This window comes from Microcebus murinus, chromosome 1 (genome assembly GCF_040939455.1).
Source record: "Microcebus murinus isolate Inina chromosome 1, M.murinus_Inina_mat1.0, whole genome shotgun sequence".
NCBI classification, from domain to species: Eukaryota; Metazoa; Chordata; class Mammalia; order Primates; family Cheirogaleidae; genus Microcebus; species Microcebus murinus.
In genome coordinates, this window is record NC_134104.1 from 77,246,750 (window position 1) to 77,262,284 (window position 15,535).

General features: G+C 42.1%; 1 protein-coding gene across 6 annotated transcripts in view; it reads left to right on the forward strand.

Moving 5' to 3' along the window:
• The window catches only part of DGKG (diacylglycerol kinase gamma), a 197,373-nt gene that overhangs the window by 50,232 nt on the left and 131,606 nt on the right, over positions 1-15,535 (forward strand). For all 6 annotated transcript variants that reach the window (XM_076003285.1, XM_076003280.1, XM_076003261.1 and 3 more), the window contains exons 4-6: positions 3,871-4,036; positions 4,603-4,665; positions 12,291-12,461. In XM_076003285.1, coding sequence (XP_075859400.1) covers positions 3,871-4,036; positions 4,603-4,665; positions 12,291-12,461 — 400 coding nt within the window. The remainder of the gene's footprint in view (positions 1-3,870; positions 4,037-4,602; positions 4,666-12,290; positions 12,462-15,535) is intronic.

The window sequence follows — 15,535 nt, forward strand, 5'->3', positions numbered from 1 at the left end:
CTGATCCTGGCCTATGCTCGTAAAGAACTTTTTGTAACCCAGATGTCACTTTGAGAGCGGCACAAAGTCACATTTGTTGAACTTGGGTTTGAAGAGAGTGACAGGGAATACTACACTAGCTGTGGGACCAGTGACAGATATGGTAGCAAGAGCACTGGACGAGGGGTCAGAAGGTCTGACTTCTGGTTTTACTCTGCTGCTGCATGAGGAGACTCGGTTTCTGGGTTTATTCTATGCCATCCTGTTCTCCAGGATAGACACATGCACAGTTGAGTGTGAGTGTCATCATCATTATTTTCTCAGTGGTCATAACAGTGTGTCAATTCTTTTTCTATGTCACTCACTGTTAATGACTACATATTATAATTATTAATATTTCAATATCTTTACATCTTATATATAGCACTGAGTCTCTTGAAGGAATAGACCCATGTCTAATTCATTGGTGTGTTCTCCACTGGTGCCTACACTCTGCCTTGTACTTAGGAGGCTCAGTGTATATATATATATATATATATATATATTTTTTTTTTAAACTAAACAGATTCCATAATAATCAATGACAGCCAGGGGCCAACCACCAGGCCATTCCTGAGGTATTCCAATTAGGAACCCATCATCCATTCAAATACCTACCAAGAAATACTGTTGTAGGTGGTATAGGGGATACAAAGATGAAGTAAGACATTCTCACTACCTTCCAGTAACAACAGATCCAGTAGAGAAACTAAGATATTAATACAGAGCAGCAGATACAGTGTTACAAGTTAGGAGCCAAGGGGCAAAGTATAGCAATTCAGGTACGGAAGATCATATCAGGCTTCCTGAAAGAGGTGGCATCTGCGTTGGGCCTTAAAGCATGGCTGGAAATTTTAACAGGTTGAGAAGGAAGCAGTTCATGCTGAGTGAAGTACATGCAGGTTTGGTTATGAAAGAACACAGATTAGTGTGGACAGAGTATACAGGTGCACATAGAGAATAATAGGAGAAAATACCAGAATTGTCTTAGAGCTTGAAGTAGCTACAAATCTAGGTTGGAGGGTAACTAGAGAGGTTGTGAATCCCAAAGGTCTCAGAGAGGATGGTCCATTGGACTGTAGGAACACTACATATTAGGCATTCTATTTGCATTCATTATTCTCATCTAATTTTTCTCATATATTTTATAATGTATAGTATAGGATCACAGTGGTATATTAACTGATCTCAGCTCTCCCATTGCAATTAAAAACTATGGAAAGCTTTGAATGGGGAACCAACCTTATCAGAGTTGTGCTTTGGGAGGATCCTGGCAAAGATAAGTTGGGTAAGAGGACCAACGATGGAGGTGGAGGCAGGGAAGGCTCAGAGAAGTATTGCAGTGGTCCAGGTGAGATGCAAGACACAGAAAGTCTGGAACCAGGAACTTGGGAGAAGGTGGCAGGGGCAATGGACATAGAAAAGGTCTGGATGTGACAGAGGTCACAGAGGAAGGGACAAGAACTGATATCAAATCACCGAGATTCTAGCATGGTGGGAATATAATGGTGTCATTGGTATTAACAGAAATTGTAGAGTCGGGAAGAGGAGCTGGTTTAAGGAAAAGGTTAATAGAAGTTTAGAACTTGAGATCTTCTACTCCAGCACTCACAATTTGCTAAGGAAGAAACCGAGGTTCAAAAGGGGGAAAATGTGGTTGATCTGAAACCAGCCAGGTGGCCTCCCAGGTCTCATACTCATATTGTTTGATAATCTTTTGGCTTTGGTTTTTCATAGCATTATATTAGTTTGTTTGACTAAACTTTTTTGTTATTACATCAGTCTGTTTTCCAGAAATATTTTATTCCCATAACTTTCATATGATGCTAACCAAAGGAGACTTGGGAACTCAAAACTACATTTTAAAACAGTACTTGTCAATTAAAATGGTGCAAAAAGACAATACAAAAAGAGCTTTTTGAAATAAATTAATGAATAACAATGCCATTAGCAAATATTCGGTTACATCAAAGTAGAGAATGAAAAGAACCAAAATAGAACAACTCCATGGAAAATAGAGTTTCAGAAAGAAGAGAGGATGAAATGCTGCAGAGAAGCCACAAATGAAAAAGTCTCAAAAGAGATGATTAAATTTGTCACATTCAAGAGAGCAGATTCAAAGGTAATGGGCTAGAATCCAAACCGAGTGGGATTGAGGAGGGGAGGAAGCTAATCTGGTTTGTTAGGAGAAATTTGGGGAGAAGATGGATGGGCTCACACCTCCAGCAGGCAGCAGTTTCTCTGGGGTAGTGGCCGTGGAGCCTGCTTGCAGGTGGAAGAGGGGCAAACGCTAGCAGATGTGCTCAGAGCCAGTGAGGGTGGAATCGAGAGTCATGGGAGGTGGGTTGCATTTGAAAAGGAGAAGGAAAATATTTTATTCTTGAGTACCAAGAAAATAGAGAAGGATTTGTGAGGAAGGGACATTCTGAGGTGACAATGCTGTGCAGGCAGAGAGGGACAGGAAGAGTGTGAAACAGACAGAGAGACTCAGGGACAGAAAGGGACAGAGAGAGATGGATACCTGTCACAGGAAATGTGAGTCCGCTATTTTCGTAGAGTTTCTGTAATCGGGTAATGGCCTCTGTCCAACTGAATCAGGCTTCTTCCACGCTACAAAGGGTGTGTATAGTACAGCCCAGCTTGGGGCTAAACAGAAATTGCTTTGTGAATTCCCAGTGGGGTGGGGAGGGCACCACTTGCTTTTAGGGCCAAGACTTTGAACCCAAACTTGATTATACACATGCAAGCCAGCTTTTGGTTCTGGGAAGGCTCCCAGATCTCTCAGAACAGACAAAAGGTTAAATGCTACCAACATTTTGATGGGAGCACCAAGCAGGCCCCCACCACCACCAAAAGAGATTTTATTCTCACAGCTATTATTATTCACAAAAGCCTGCACAGCAGATCTCGGAGTAGTGCTTCCTCAAATGATTTCCAGGAGCATCTGCCGATTTGATGAAGAATCTGATGCCATCAACGCACACGCCAGTGATGACTCACTGAGAACGGTTGTTGTTGAGTGTTTGCTGAGTGCAGCAGCCCTTCCTGGCAGGGCTGCTCCCAGCCTGGGACCAGAAGCCAGGCGGTACTGGGAGAGACACAGCAGGAAGAGGGTCTAGTTTTTGGCATGTCTCTTGGTTCCACCTTCTGTCCTTGGCTTCCTGCTCTTCTCCTGGTGCGTAAAACCTTCACAAGGACATGCTTGGGGGAGCAGCTGAGCCAGACACAGGCACTCCCCTGTTATCTTGGGGTTTATCCAGGGAAATCAGGCTTATGAAAGTAATGAAGGATGGAGCCTGTTCTTTTCTCTTCAAGGCCTTTCCTATTTTCTGACACCTTAGTACTCAGGAATCACATCTCTCATGGCACAAAGGAAAACCAAGATACCACAGAAGAACCATTTCTTTCCACCATGTTTTCGACCACATCCTTCTTCATCTTTACCAGGATTCCAGGGTGTTGACCTCGTCCCTGCTCACTGGAGCCATGTCACTCACATGGACCTGGACCACGGCAGCGCCCTCCACTGCCAGCACTCACTCTCCCTCGCCTCCCTTGTCATCTAAACACATACCGTATTTTTTAGAAAAGCCTGCCCTCGTCCTGTGCCTCACCAAGCTCCAACATGCACCCACCAGCGTTTTCCCTTCTTTACCTCCCATCCCTGCCCCTGTCTGTCATTCTGTTGCCTTCTTGGCCTTTTTTACTTCTGCCCCTATCATCTCCTCTGCTTCCTTCTGCTTCCCTTCCCAATTCTTTCATCTGCCATCTCCCCAAATCCTTTTTCTTCTCTCCCTCCTCTCTGGCCCTTCACTTCTCTCCACTGACTTTTCTCTTTTTACACCTTCTCAGCCGATTAGCTATGATGTCTTCAAGCTATTCATGAAGGCGTACCTGGAGGTGGACCTTCCTCAGCCACTGAGCACTCACCTCTTCCTGGCCTTCAGCCAGAAGCCAAGACGGGAGACCCCTGACTGCCCCAAGGAGGGGGCCAGCAGCAGCGAGGCCAGTGGCCCAGGTACACAGACCAGCTTTCCCCAGATGGGAGGACGTTGTGCAGCTCCACTGCCACAAGCACAGGCTGTGTTCCTAGAGAGTCCCGTGAGCATAGCAACTTCCCTATGGAGTGAGAATGGGGACCAAGGGACCAGGACTCCTTCCTTCATAGGGCCTTATGGGAAGCTCTGTCTGATGAATCTCTTGGTAAGAGGAATAAAAAGGGAGCATAATACCTGCCACTCAGGATCGGAGAGTAGGATGGGGGAGGAAGGGACACAACTAATGTATGGGAGGGGAAGAGAACAAAGGCTGCTGGTCCATGGAGGGAGCACATTCAGCTTGTTTGTCCAGGCTGGGACTAGCCTGGGAGTGTGAGGCAGGGGAAGGCATGGGCACCATCTTCCCGGAGCTTGGGCTATAATGGGGGAGATACAGTCAACCCCAATAAGCAAGCATGAACCAGCTGACAGTGACCTACAGACAGTCACCTAAGTGAACCAGCTCACAGTAGCGGGTTCCCTACCTGCCCCTCCAAGAAGCTGGGGGGTCATGGGCTGGTCATTAAATCTTCTTTTTGTCCCTCAGATCCTAACATACAGAATGCAGATAACGCTGCCAAAGCAGACGAGGCCTGCGCCCCTGACACTGGTGAGTCTTTGGAATATAGGATTTGGGGGAGAAGTGGGGCTACCACACCCCCGGGGAGGAGTGGAAATACCTAACCAGCAGATTTTCTCCATATAAGTGTGCACCCCTGTGCGGATCTTGTCCTGCTGTGACTTTCAGAGCCTCCATCTCTGGGGCTGCTGTCGCTCGAATGTCCTGGGGCTCCGAGGCTGGGTTTATCTTCAGGTGCCCTGGAACAGGGCAGGACAGGACTGGAGACAGCTTGCTAGATGTTTACCTCTGGCAGGTCTGCCAGCCCAGAAAAGGGACAGCCTTCTCAGGAGAAAGGGAGTGTGTGTGAGTGTATGTGTGTGTGTGTGTGTGTGTGAGTGTGTGTGACAGAGAGAGACAGAGAGAGAGAGAGAGACAGAGAGAGAGAGAGAGAGAATGTGAAGTGGCAGTCCTAGGGCTGAGGTACAAATGAGACCCCACCAGTGGAAGGCTGGAGAGGTACCGGGCAAGATGGTAAGAACGTGCTCTGGTTGACTTCCAACAGCATATAAATACACTATTTTGTAAAATTTAGAGAGTTGCTAATAAGTTAGCAAGGGGAAGCCAGCTAAAATCGTCTTGAAGAACTGTTTGTCAGCCACCTGTTTATTACATATCTCATTTAACCTTCACAATCACACTTGACACGTGAGGACTGAGGCTGTGTGAGACTATATACCACTGGTGTGACCTGTAGGGCCGGGCATTCAATCAGATTTGTCCAACCTCGAACCTCCTGCTTTCTCTCCTACTCCGAGAGGGGAAGTGGTGTCTCTCTCGAGAGGCCTAGGGGTTTGGTTGGTCCCGGGTGGAAGGACCAGGCTACACTCCCAGTGGGGCTGCTGCAGTGGTGCCTACTGTCCATAGGCCACTCCTGGGCCGGGACAGGTGTGGGACCCTCCCTGGCACATTTTTCAATGGGAAGCCATTCCTCCATGCTGTCGACAGGCCCAGGCCCAAGGCCAGATGCTCCTAAGAAGACAGGAAGGAGCAAAGGTCACCATACTTGATTGGACATTGCTCTCATGTCCCATAAAAATTTTCCGGGCACTAGCAACCCACGCTGGGTAAGGAACTAGAGCGTGTTCTTTAAGCATCTAGACTTCAGAGCCAGATTGCCCAGGTTTGGTTCCCAGCCTCGACACTACCTAGCTCTATAACTGTGGCATGTTTTAACAATGTCTCTGTGCCTCAGTGTCCCCATCTGTAAAATGAGATGATAAGTGTTGTTTTGAAGGTTAAGTGAGTTAGGTATATAAATGCTTAGAACAGTGCCTGGCACACAGTGAGTGTCCAATAAACATTGATGATTGTTATTCAGGCGACCCTCCAGAAGAACACTCTATTCTTAACTCATCGTGGTCTGCCATAACCTGCATCAGTCTGCACCCTCAGTCTCAAGTGTGTCAACTGGGCATCCTATTCTCATGGAAGGTCTCTCACAGATTCTCCTTCTCCCAGGTTGCTCTTAAGATTTTAAATACAAAGACTCAGAGAGTCAGCCCTGTTTTACCTTGCATTATCATTTGATTGAAAAGATTTACAGATACACAAAGGTGAATTCCAGCTGTTGGGATGTACTCAGGGGATAAAGAATTCAGTTTTATTATATTTTTCAAATATATATAAAACATGATAGACAATAGATACTACAACTGAAAGGGAAAGGGAACTAATTGTAACAGCGACCTAGGATGACAGACTTTCTTCAAGTGGACTCTAGATGTAGTTCTAATCTTTTCTCCAGTCAAGGGAAACTAGAGGGCTTATGGAAGGACTGGTGAGATGAAAAATCCATTACAGATGGAAAGCAGAGCATGGTCAGTAAAGGAGAATTATATCTGGATCATAAACTCAGCAAATTCCAGGTTGCTCATGGAGCTCCAGAAAGCAAGGATTAAGAGAAAAGCATCCGTGCCTGCCTGATGCCTTCAGGGACAGCAGCAGGGCAAGACTCTACAGAAGCGTCACGTCACCCACTCCCCACCCAGCACCCCACCCAGCCATGCTAAATCCATGGCCCTTGGTGAAATGGATTTAAGGCATAAGTCTCACGTCTTATATGGAATAAAGGAAGCATATTCTAACATAAACCATTCTTATGGTAGGAAGGAAAGGGTGAAACTAGGAGCTTTGAGATTTTTAATTCCCAGCAAGAAAATCCATGGTGAAAAGCATCCTGCCCCAAATTCTTTACCCGGAGATTTTCTTAGTCCAAGTATCTGGAACTTCAAGAGAAACCTGGAAAAAGTTACATTTCATTCCTTGAGGTTCCAAATTGTCTGGGCAGGGTTTGTTTTAGTGGCTGAAATTGTTGAGGTACCAAGGAAGAACTTACTGGCAATAAGTCATTATGTGATATTTGAGAAAAGATGATCGATGACAATAATGGAAGTTAGCTGGCATATTTGACCACCATGCATGCTTATTTGCAAGATCTGTATCCTTCTTGATCTAAAACAGAAACTTCCAGAGAGTCCCTCCCAGAGAAGTGATTTGTGATGCACCATTTCCCTTTTGTATGTGAAAAAATCACCCTTTGTGGTCAAATCATGAAAGGGCAATTATCTGATTCTTGGCCCATGGAAGTATACAGCATTTTTTTCATATTCTTTTGAGACTTGAGATGTAAAGGAGAAAATCCTTTTCCTGCTAGGTACCCTTCCAAGGATGTCTTAATTAGATGTCCCTGTTCACCAGAAATAAGAATGTAGGGCCAGGTGGTCAACACAGAGAGGAGCCTCTGACCGAAAGGAAGAGCCAAGTCCCGGAATCACCTTCAATCCGGCCATCTGTTGGAAATCCCAACCTTTCCTATTGCCCAAGCAGAAGCCAGAGGAAGTAACTAGAATCTTATTTGATATGGCCTGTCTAGTTCTATCAGATCAGTCTCCAAGCTCAGATCTAGCACAACCCACTGCAAATCATTCATTCCCAGAGCCAGGTGGGTATATTCTTGTGTCCATAAGGACAGTAGAGAGGGGATTTCACAGAGTCCAGATTTCGGCTCAGAGCCGGAGCTGTCTGTCATTGTTGGGATGTCAGCTCGGGAAAGGCTGAATCCAGCCTTCCCTTCATGAAGGTCCAGGACCACTTGAATGAACTTGGAGAACTTCAGTTTCCTGGTTTTTAGTTCATTTCTCAGGCTGTTGAGATGTTTCAGCAACCCAGAATATTGGAGTGTCAAGGAAAGTCCCTCAATGTTTTGTTTTAGTTGTTCCCAATTATAAAAGCAATACACTGACATTGTAGAAAATTTAAAGGGTACAAAAAAAAAGAAAGAAACAACAGAGATTAACAACAAAGATCAGAAACAAACATCAGTGGTTGTCAGGGGTTGAGGGAAGGGAGGGATAAATGGGCAAAGCACACAGGAATTTTAGGGCAGTGAAACTACTCTGCATGATATTATAGCGGTGGATACATGTCATTTGCCCAAACCCATTGAATGTACAACACCAAGAGCAACCCCTAATATAAACTGTAGACTTTGGGTGACAATGATGTGTCAATGCAGGCTCATCAGTTTTAACAAATGTACCATTTTGGCAGAGGATGTTGATGCATGGTAGGCTATGTGTATGTAGGGGCAGCAGAGTAAGTAAAAAGTCTCTATACCTTCCTCTAGTTTTGCTGTGAACCGAAAACTGCTCTAAAAAATTGTCTTTAGAAAAAAGAAAAGAAACAATAAAATCACCCATAATCCCATCAATGCAATTACTTGTGTGCATTGTGTTTGTATATAATTTTCTTGTAAGTTTTTTCTATAAATTTTTATAGAACTGAGGTAAGACTGTACTATATATTATATACTGTACTATATATTACATATTAAAATATATTTTAAATATATATTAATAATTTTGGATCTAGCTTTGTTTTTCACTTAACATTATATTCATGAACATTTCTGTCATTCAAGACATTGAGTAAACGTCAGTTTTAATGCAATCCCCTCTTTTATTAGGAGAGAAAACTGAAGCTGGGTGTGGGGTAGTATGCCTGTTTGTGCAAGATCACACACCATTTCACACAAACCCAGTGCTAGAATCCCAGTCTCGTCTTCTGCTGCTGGCCTGGTGCTCCTTCCACTATGCCATGCTGCCCAGTTGGAAGGCAACAAGTAATACAGATACTAAGAGAAAAAGTGGAATGAGCCAGGTCTGCCCAGGGTCCCTATCATGAAAGTCTATGGCATGACACCAGGACAGAGCCTCTGTGACTTGGTGGAGGCTGTTAACCTTCTTTACTGGTGGCACCTGGGGAACATACTCAAGTGGCTGTAGGTCAGGGAGGGCTATTTCATGCAAGGCAGCAGGAGGAAGAAGGACACTGATGGGACAGAGTCAGTGCACTCAGTCCTCCTAGGCCCCAGCATCCCCATGACAGGTGTGGACAGTAGACCTCAATGAAAACTAGAGCCATGGCTCAAGATCCACCCACAGCTCTAGTAATTCAAGGATCTTCAGAAAGAGCTATAATGATGTTTTTAAAACAACTTTGTTGAGGTGTAATTGGCATAAAATAAATTGCACATATATAAAGCATTTAATTATTAAGTTCTAACATATATACACACCTGTAAAACCAGCACCACAATCAATACAATGAACATATCCATCATCTCCAAAAGTTTTCTGTGTAATCCCTCCTTCCTGCCCTGTCTACCCACCCACTCCTCATCCCCATACAACCACTCATCTGTTTTCTGTCACTATATATGAGATTGCATTGTCTAGATTTTATATAAATGGAATCATAGAGTATGCACTCTTTTGGGTCTGGCTTTTTTTCACTCAGCATAATAATTTTGAGAATTATTTATGTTATGTATATAAATAAATGTATTAGTTCACATATTTTAGCTGCCAATTAGTGTTGTAATATATAGATATTCCACAGTTTGTTTATCTATTCACCTACTGAGGGACATTTGGGTTGTTTCCAGTTTGGAGTTATTATAAATAAAACTGTTATGAATATTCTTGTGTTTTAATGATGCTGAGTATCTTTTCATGGACTTAACTGTTTATTTATTTATGTCTTAGTTAATTTATTTTTAATATTATGAGGTTCAATTTGCTAGAATTTTTTTAAGAACTTTTGCCTCTGTGTTCATGAAGGATATTGATATCCATGTTTGTGTCTTGTCATGTCCTTGTTGAGTTTGGGCTTTTTAAAGTAATGCTAGCCTCACACAATGGGTTGGGTAGGATTTCCTCCTCTTAAGTCCTCTGAAAGAATTTATGTAGAATTCCTATTATCTCCTCCTTAAATGTTGGATACCGGATATTTTTGTATACCTACAAATATTCTTGAGCTTTGTTTTGGAATACAATTAGGTTATTTGGAAATAGTCTGTTTGGGGTCTATCTTTTAAGATTCATTGGGCAGGATCAGAAAGGCAATTACTCTAGGGCTAATTTTGCCTCACTACTGAGGCAAACCCTTCTGAGTGCTCTGCCGATGATTCATGAATTATGGGTGTTCAACTCTGATTGGTGGGAATAGGCATTATTCCTGGTTCTCTTTGCATTCCAGGGATGCAAATGCTGGTTAACCAGCTCTCTAATGCTGGTTCTCTCCCCAGCCTAGGCTTCCTCGAATGAGTATGCTAATCACTGATCTGCTGAAAAATTGAAGGGAACTCTGCTGATCATTCAAAGGGGACCTTCTATATCTCTCCAGAGTGTTCTCTCCCTGTAGCTCCCTCCCTTCCAGGGATCTGCTCTGTGAACTCTGGTCACCTTGGGCTCCCCGGACTCTCAGCTCCCCCTCACCTGGGAGAGACTGCCAGGATCTGCCTGGGATCCCCCTCCCTTGCGTTGCAGACCGGAAACTCTTCCCGAACAGTATGATGTAGCAATTGTAGGCGTCATCCATCATCTCAGGATCACTATTTGGTGCTGCCTGATATTCAGTGTCCTAGGAAATGTTGTTTCATATCTTTTGTCCAGTTTTTTAGTTGTTTCAAGTGGTAGAATAAATCTGGTCCTTGTTACTTCATTTTAGTTGAAGTGGAAGTCGTTGATAGTGTTTTGATGGATGTATAATCTGAGGATATAGCAATAACTTAGGGTATAATGAACTATGCAGTACAAAGGACTTCTCTCATTTGTCTTCTACATTATTAAGTTATGCTTTTCCATAACTCTTCTTCCAGTGATGGTTTTAATACCTCTGCTGCATATGTAATTTTATTATAATCCTCTACTATCTCACTATCCCTATTTTTATCTCATCTTATTATATTTTTATCTCTACTTGTTCAACCCTAAAGTTTTCTGCTCTTGTTTAGTAGAGGTTATACTGCAACCTACCAAGGGTCTTGTTGAATAGGAAATTATTTTCAAAAATCTGGTCCTCTGAGACTTCTGGATGAAGCTTCTTTTCCTTGTTTTGCAGCTCTGTTTTATAGGCTCGATCTTGGTCACTTCATGGGGACCTTTGTAACATACAGAGTGCATCAGCGACCTGTGGTCTCTCCTACTGTCCATCTAGACAATGGTTAACTCCCTTCTAAGACCCATAGCCTCACACCCAGGACCTGGCAGGCTTTCATCAGGGTTGAAATGGAACCTTCGCTCCCATCATGTGGCTCTTCGGTTCTCTGAACAGAGAGTGCATGGGTAGCTTTGCCTCCCCCAGCAGGCAGTACTGTCAGGGCTGTCTCCACCGCTGCCTATGCCTCCTGCACTTTATTGCTTAGTAGAATTACAACACCTAAGTTGGATTCTCCACTTCCCATCTTCCTTTTATTCCCTGGTTCATTGTTTTCTATGACTTGTACACTCCTGGTGGATGTTGAGAAATCATCTCTGATGAGCATGGAGATGGGGAGCTGAGCGAAGAGAGATAGCACTCATAGTGTCTCAAAAAATAGAACTCACACAGTAAGACGGAGATGCCCAGCCTTCTTGCTAGTAATAGATCTTATATTTCTGAATCAGAGGACAAAGTGTGAAGAGACAAAGTTTTCCTACCTAAGAGAGGAAAAAGTTACTGTACTCCTCTGGTACATTAAGTCACTTTCTACATTTTCTTAATCCAATTGATTAGGCTTGCAATTCAAAGTTCTTCCTGTTTCTAGAAATTGTTTAATTATCAATGCCTGGTTTTTCTTTTGAATATTCATCTCTCTATATTTATCTTTACATGTATTTGAGAAGAATATTGTGAGAGGTTATATTAGTAAATGACTATTGTTCATTTAACCATTTTGAAATCCCACTCAAAATTACTTCTACGAGTTGATTGTGTTCCCCCAAAAGTAGGCTAAATGACATTTACCTGTAGACTGACTATTGCTACTAGTACTAAAAATCACTATCATCTTCTCTGAATATTCAGAATATAGATGAATGTCTTAAAAAGAAATAGACTCTTAAAAGAGTCAGAATGCGGTCCATTCTATTCCTCCATGGGGTCCTCTAGAGAATATGAACCCCATAAACTGGATTTCTGGAGCCACTCATTTGATCATATCTATGTAACCAAAGCTTTTGAAAACATACGAAATTGTTGCCTCCACTATAAAGAGGATGAGGCAACAAAGGGGGTTTAATACCTTGCTAAACAAGAAGTGTCCCTTGATGCTTTCCTTTTTCCTGTCACAGAATCAAAGATGGCCGAGAAGCAAGAACCGGCTGAAGATGAGGTGGCTGCAACCCTCCTGGGAGCCCCTGCTGCTCAGTCTTCAAGCTCAGAATCCCCCATAGTGTACCTGAAGGATGTCGTGTGCTACCTGTCCCTGCTGGAGACCGGGAGACCTCAGGATAAGCTGGAGTGTAAGTGCTCACCCTTGCAAGAGCTTCAGCTTTTTCCTAGGGAAGATCTAGGGTCCTGTCCATTATTCCCAAACACACTGGAGAATGATCTGGGATCCAGGTTATGGGTCTTGTTTCTTTGGGGGAGGTTTCCTTGTCCTGTCACCAGCAGTAATATGAACATCTTTTCCTAGAATCTACCCTAGGACCAGTATCACATAAAGTGGGAAGGGCATCTAAGACCTAGGCATTGAGAACTAGAATTTGAAAAGGGAAAGGGGTCTTATCTAGAGGTCAAGTTCTCACCCAGGGATCAAGACTTCTTTGCTTTGCCAGCAGAGCTTCCGGAAAGCATCCAATCAGAAAGCTGCTGCCTCCTCTTAATGGATTTTTCAAGGAAAGAATCCAACGTCTGTCCTTCTTCCCCTGTTCTGTGCCCAAGCAATGTTTTAACTATGAGGAATTCTTATTTTCTTGAGATTTAATCAACCTCTATCTTGTTAAGGCTTTTTCCATTTCTCCTCCCAACACCCACTCCAAGCTCTGTGGACTCTAGAGAAAGAAGGCTAGTTAATTAATGGAGTTGAACTTGGTTTCATGGTGCTACTAAAGTTGGTTTCAAAAACATATCTTCCAAAAGAAAAAAAAAACACACACACAAAAAAAATAATAATACATAGAAAGCAATGCAAAAGAAAAAAAAAAAAAAACATATCTTCCAGAGGACAGTAAAAGCCAGTAGCAGAAAGGAAAGTTCACAGAGCCTGAAACAGCCTGCAGTCTTGTAGATGGCTCAGTCCAGGGATGATTTCACTGACCTCTGTGAGCCTACAGGCATACTATTTAAATAGAAGGTGATAGAACCTTGTTTAAAATTTTGTATTGTTTTGCTTCTCTTGGGAACTTAAGTAAAGAAAAACATACACATTATAGCAAAAAGTCAAAATTCCAGTTAATAATAAGACTAGTCAACAACAAAACTTAAACATTAGCAAGGCAAGTCTGCCAAAGGTTAACTCTTGCCAAAAACAAAATGAAACAGTTTGCTCATTAGCCGAGCTTAAAATCTCCCCCATAGGTTTGAGGTGTTAACAATTGCAAGTCTTAAGTACTAATTTGGTAGCAAATGTAGCAGATTTCTGTTTTCTTCTGGCTAATGTTAAAAGTGAAATGTCAAATTATTTTCAACATTTAGCTGGATTTTGAGTTTTAGACATTATATTTGTTCATAACTACCAAAGACAATGTGGCAGATTCTTTATATTAGTGACTCTCAGACTGAGTTTGTGATAACAATGAAAAAATACTTTAAAACTTTTTATTATATTCAAAGATAGATAAAAGTAGAGGGTACAATGAACTTCCATGGCCCCATCACCCAGCTTCAACAATTATCAACTCATGGTCAGTCTTGTGGCGTTTATAACTCCCACCCATTCCCTCTGCCTCAGGATATTTTGAAGGAAATTTCGGGCATCATATAATTTTATGTATAAATATTTCAGTGCATATCTCTAAAATCACAAACTCTTTTTTTTTAATATAACCTCAGTACAATTATTACAGCTAAAGAAAATTATTCCTTAATACTATCAAATATTCAGTCAATATTCACATTTTCCCAATTATCTTAGATATTTTTTATTTGTTTGAATTAGGAACCTAGTGAAGTACATAGATTGCCATTGGTTATTATGTTTCTTTGCTCCCTTTCAATCTTTTGCTAATTCTTTCCCTGTAATTTTTTGTTGCAGAAACTTGGTCATTTGTCCTATAGATTTTTCATTTTGGTTTGCTTTGTCTTTTACTAAACCAAATCAATTTAAATCTTTTCCCTTAATTTTAATGATTGAAAGCAAGTTAAGCTTTTCTTTTTCAAAATCCAGCATTTTGTGTGTGTGTTTTGTTGGCTTTGTTGTTGTTTTTAAGTAATAACCTGAAAGCCCACCTATTGCCAATGCAATAATAACAATAATAACTTTCATTATAAAAACCTTATATTTGCTAACCACTTTAATGCACTGTCTCATTTTAACCTCCCAATAACCCAAAAAGGGTAATAATATGTTTATTCTCATTTTATGCATCAGAAAACACAGGAAGGTTTAAAGACTTGCCCAAGGCCATAGTTTTAAAAACTAGAATTCTGTCTTACTCAGGCCTTTCTAGTTCTATTGTTCATACCCAGTAGGACCCGTTAGAGAGCTGACTAGGCCCCAGGGCCCTGGAACAATGCTAGTAGGAAAGGCTGTTCTTCTTTATGTCATTCACCCATCTGTTTGGTGAGTCAGCAGCACATGCTGTTTGCCTCTGACATTCGGAGGGGTTACAAAAAATCGGAGGCCCATGGACCCTACTTAGACTCCAACCAGGGACCCACCACTGAAAGAACACCAGGTGCAGAGATAGTAAAACTTCTAGAAGGAACTGATGACACAGGGGGCAGCTTAGCAGGAATAATGTGACAAGGTGGGCACGTGCTGACAGGCCTGTGGCGTGTGTCAGGGAAGGACCAGTTGGAGGAAGGTCCCCAGAGAAAGCAGACAGGATGATGGATTTTAAGGAACAGGAGGAAAATGAAGAAATGTTTCTCTCTGCTACTCACCCTGCTTACTTCTGAGACCACAGACAGACCTCTGCCTTTGGGATGAATGAAATACAGGTTTTCAGGTCCCATAAATGAACATTTGTCCCTTGTCCAAATTTCTTTCCCAGATCTTCCTTATCCCACATCACCTCCCTGCAGGTAGAACATGATTGAAGATGTTTCTGACTAGCATATTGACACTTTAGGGGGAAAAATAATAGCTTCTGTAGTAGTAACTACCTCACAGCATTATTAAAGATTGAGTGATGATGATCGTGCATAAGACAATGCCTTGTACCTATTAAATGCTATATATAAATGTTTATTAATAAAAGAAAATAAAAATAAATAACATCTGTTGAGTGCTTTCTACATTCCGAGCACTGTGAATTTGGCATATGAGTTACATATTAATCCTCATACTAACCATAGGAGAAATAAACTATTACTATTATAATCTCCATTTTACAGGTAGGGAAACTGAGCCCAAAGAAGTTAAATGACTTGT